This window comes from Olea europaea, unplaced genomic scaffold (assembly GCF_002742605.1).
Source record: "Olea europaea var. sylvestris unplaced genomic scaffold, O_europaea_v1 scaffold5290, whole genome shotgun sequence".
NCBI lineage: Eukaryota > Viridiplantae > Streptophyta > Magnoliopsida > Lamiales > Oleaceae > Olea > Olea europaea.
In genome coordinates this window covers 10,685-14,901 of record NW_019263612.1, presented here as the reverse complement: position 1 = coordinate 14,901, position 4,217 = coordinate 10,685, and the positions used below count along the sequence as shown (strand labels likewise).

General features: G+C 35.1%; 1 protein-coding gene across 2 annotated transcripts; it reads left to right on the top strand.

Moving 5' to 3' along the window:
- The first annotated feature begins 6 nt into the window (after nt 1-6).
- On the top strand, nt 7-2,799 carry LOC111388818 (protein MICRORCHIDIA 4-like). 2 transcript variants are annotated; one of them, XM_023013630.1, is made up of 5 exons: nt 7-276; nt 1,531-1,607; nt 1,697-1,784; nt 2,164-2,286; nt 2,385-2,799. In XM_023013630.1, exons 1-5 carry the CDS (start codon nt 16-18, stop codon nt 2,463-2,465), a joined length of 630 nt encoding a protein of 209 aa, XP_022869398.1. In that variant the 5' UTR covers nt 7-15; the 3' UTR covers nt 2,466-2,799. The 2 variants fall into 2 exon arrangements, with proteins under 2 accessions (XP_022869398.1, XP_022869397.1); XM_023013629.1 differs by having other exon boundaries at nt 1,697-1,796; nt 2,173-2,286; nt 2,385-2,786.
- The last annotated feature ends 1,418 nt before the right edge of the window (nt 2,800-4,217 follow it).

Here is a 4,217-nt window from a genome sequence, read left to right as displayed (position 1 = left end):
CTTAATAAAGAGCATATGTATGGAAAGGATGATATGAAGAAGAAAGCATCTGGAAAGCCACGAAGTTCTTCCGGACAATCATCGTCTTCTGCTGAGGATGTCAGTGACGATGTGCAAATTAACATTTCCAGGAATCGAGTCAATGGTTTATCCTCTAAGAAGTTATCAGGAAAAGATGGATTTCCAATGCCTTCTGGCTTGAGATACGGTGAAGTTTCAGGAAATAATTTGCCCATCGTGAGGCCTGTTCAAACAACGAGAAATTTAAGATCCCAGGTAGCTTCTCATTATTGTATTCCTTCTACTCAAGTATAGCTACAAAGTTCTTATTGTGCAAGCCTTTGTGTAATTGCAAGGTAATGACCGTTACTGTTATACATATTGGATGTGATCTAACCCAATAACCCAATGGATCAAGTGTTGACCTTTCTGTGAATCTGGAGGTTAATTTTTATGCTCTTACATGTTTTCTGGAAAGATTTGTAGATTATCTTGATATTCTCCTTATCTCTACATCTAGGAGGGCTTTCCTCATGGCTGAATATAGAATTTTAGTTTGGTAGCTGATTTACCAAATATAATAAGTCAAAGTAATGGTGGACCCCATTGGCTATTTGGAAACAGCCCATTAAGACAACAGTGTCCTCGACTCTCTATGAATTGCAATTGTAAGTAGAAATCACCAATGATAGATGGAAGTGCTTGTGAATCTGGGACGTCTGCAATTGAAGCGACTTTGACTACGTTTAGTGCAACAGAGGCTGCTGATCGAGAAACCTTGAAATTAGAAGACCCACTGATAATAGTGAAATAGGAAAACCTCATACGAAGGGGAAAAAACAAAAAATAAAATGCCTCCCCAATCCATTTTGATGCCAATCCTTGAACCATTATTTATCTGATATCGGAAACAAGTGTTATAATGAGTGTTTTCCACAAATTTGTGTTAAACCTTTGACATAGTTCCTTTGATGGTAAGCTGGTTTGATTTTATAGGCAGTCATTTTATGCTAGTATTTAAGAATCATCATTATTCATGTCGTTATAGATACTGTCAATGCAGTATTCTGTGGTTGATATAATTGATATTCATTAGGCTTTAGCACCCGTTTCAGAATTTTCCTGTTAGTTATCTTGACGTGAAAAATTAAGGCTACATTAATGGCTAAATTATCCAGAGTATGAGATCTGAAAACTTGAAACAAAAATATTTGCATATTGAAAATTTCTGCATTTCATTTGTAGTCTTTTTGTCCCTGAAAAACAAGAGTTGAAGAAGAGTGAAGGTGCAAAGTAGTTATTAGCAAAGCTTAATAGTTACTGGGAATTCTCCAGTAATATTATGCTGTTATCTTGGCTTCCCTCGTTCAACTTCTAGTTGCCTTGTAATGCACATGCCATCTTCTTTTATTAACAGGGTAGCTTACATCCATGAACTATAATTTTCAGACTGATTGCCAAAGTAGTTAGACGAATGAAATTTTTGAAAGGAAATTTGATTTTATGTTCATTATGCCATTCAATTTACAGGAAGATGATTTTAACAGAGAAGAGTTATGGCACACAATGGAACAGTTGAAAGAAGAAAACAGAATGCTGAAAGAAAGGTGCTTAGTCTGTTTAATGAGAAATGTACCACATGCTTTACCAGTCATTTATCACCTCGAGAACTGATTAACTTTTTCTGATTTCTCAGATTGCAAAGGAAAGAAGAAGAGATTCTAGGTGATCTGCTATATGATCTACGGAGTGAAAAGGATAAATGCAAATCACTTGAAGCTGAGGTTATTATTATAGTATCCTTTTATCATTGAGGGCATGGGGTTATTTTGGATTTTTCTTGCTTAATTGTCACGCTCTACTTCTCTCTAGTTCACTTTCGAAGGAGGCATAAAAAATAATTCTGAATGTAATTTTTGTTTTGGAGATGACTTAAAAGATTGATGGTGTTTGATGAGAAGGTCATGTCTAGGGAAGATGATATTGTAAATTAGCAATTCTTGTTATATTCTCAGACTTCAACAATTGAGCTCCACCCATCCCGCTTACACCCACCCCCCACTCCCCTGCAGGAAAAATGAAGATAGAAATAGAAAAATCAAAGCTCTAGATAGTCTTTTGGCTGGTTTCTTGGCAAGTGAGATTCTGTTTTCTTTTGATCAGCTGCACAAGGCAAATCGAAAAATCCAGGAACTGGTCAAAGAACAAGATAGTTTGATCGATATATTCTCAGAAGAAAGGGAACGTCGAGACATTGAGGAAGAAAATTTGAGAAAGAAATTAAAGGTTTCCCTTCGCATTTGCTATATGATTTTGTTAGTGCTAATTTTTTAATGTAGAATCAGATGTCTAAATTACCTTACGTTTTTTCTCCTTTTGTATAGGAGGCATCAAATACCATCCAAGAATTGCTGGACAAGGTGAAACATTTGGAGAGGTCTTCAAATGGAGAATTGGAGCGTTGAGAAATAGTGATAGGATTTTACGTTCTGCATTCATCTACTGTTCATTCATAGATCTATAAAGCACGTTGAAGATTGCAGATGAAGGCAGGCACATAATCTCCCTAATCTCACTAACATTTTTCAAACAGGTAACTGATGCTGGTTCTTTCTATTGCTTCTCGTGATCATAGATGACTTGATGTTAGGAGGTTAGGGATGAGATATTTTTCCCTCGGAACCAGAGTATGTAATTATTGTACTGCACAATATATTGTCTCAAATAATTTACTAATTCTATGGATAGCTTTAGCCAGATTATCTAGCATGAAGAATTTTCCCTGCTTTCTGCTCTTTATTTGCTCGTTCTCTTGGAAGCTTTCTTTTTGCATTTCCCACAAGCTGTATGCAATCATCAGCTGTGTATATAGGCCTTGGCATTGGTGGATCAGTTTCAATATTGGGAACCACTCAAAATACATTTGGTATTCATAAATTGATCATTCGGGTCCATGTAATTACCAGAATTGAACTCGACCTGAACCGTTGATTTGGGTTTGGGTATGAGTATGAGTATGATTCTATTCATAATATTTTTTTTTAGTAATCGTGAGCTAAATTATTTTCCTAATATCTAGCCGAAATAGAAAGAAGAAATAAAAGTCCAAAAGTACAAATTTCAACACTTATCAATTATACCATCAAATATCATCCAATTTCAGTTGGCTGTGTGTGGCGCCACCGAAAAGGGTTTGTGGGCAACCAGCATGGAAAGTGTTAAAAGTGGTTATGAACGAGAGTGATATGATTCAATTGTTCAATGACAAAATTTGATTGATTGGGGGACTTAATATTTGCTTGCAATCTTGATACTTGTCGTGTCTTGCTACTTGTTGGGTCTGGTCATTATGTAAGGGTGGATAAATTGTAAAAGAACAAGATATTTATATAGAAAACATTTGGTTTTAAAGTTCGTGGTTTTAGATTACGAATCAAGAATTGTTGAGGACTCGATCAGTTCTTGGTTTCGGTTTGAAAAAGTTTGATGACGAATGGTGCAATTGAAGGGACATATGGAGCTCGAATTAATTGTGATGCATTTGGTTTAATTTATTCCATCGTTGTGTATTCAAGATATTAGATTGGAGCATTTTAGTCGTGTTATGCTCAAAAGACTACTAGGATTTTTATAACATATTTATGATAATACGTAGCACTTGGGAGTGTTCACACTCTTGATCAATCTTCGTACTTGGGCTTGGATCATCCAGTTCATAGATCGAATCATTTTTTCATTATTCACTTTTAATGATAACTTGGTTATAATTGGTTTTTGATGTTCGATTGTGTTAGGGTCGCGAGTAATAATCGTCAAATTGCTAGAACAAATTGAAATTATCTTTTTGAAATTTGCGGTTTGGTGCCATATAAATTAGTCAACGATATGACGTTCTCAATATGTGTTGATAAAAACAAAAATAAATAGTAAAGATGAAACTGTTGTTATTTGTTTACCCTAAATGCTGGAAAATAAATATAATGATACTGGATTGGTCATTATACCTTTTTTCGGTGTTTTTCATGGACTATATTACTACTCACTATGTTTCTGATCAGTTTTGCTAGAGGTACAGAATTTTTACAGAGGATTTGGTACAGGTACACATGTGTCGAAACATAATTCAAGGATGGAAAAATAAAATAAAATAAAAGACTGACAAGATGCTACCACTGTGAGAAACCTATGAGTTATTCCTTGTACGTGGGGAATAACTC

Coding starts and splice junctions, on each gene's coding strand:
- LOC111388818 (XM_023013629.1), top strand. CDS start 16: ATGTATGGAAAGGATGATATGAAGAAGAAAGCATCTGGAAAGCCACGA. Junction 1,608..1,696: donor AACAGAATGCTGAAAGAAAG/GTGCTTAGTCTG, acceptor CTGATTTCTCAG/ATTGCAAAGGAAAGAAGAAG. Junction 1,797..2,172: donor AAGCTGAGGTTATTATTATA/GTATCCTTTTAT, acceptor CAGCTGCACAAG/GCAAATCGAAAAATCCAGGA.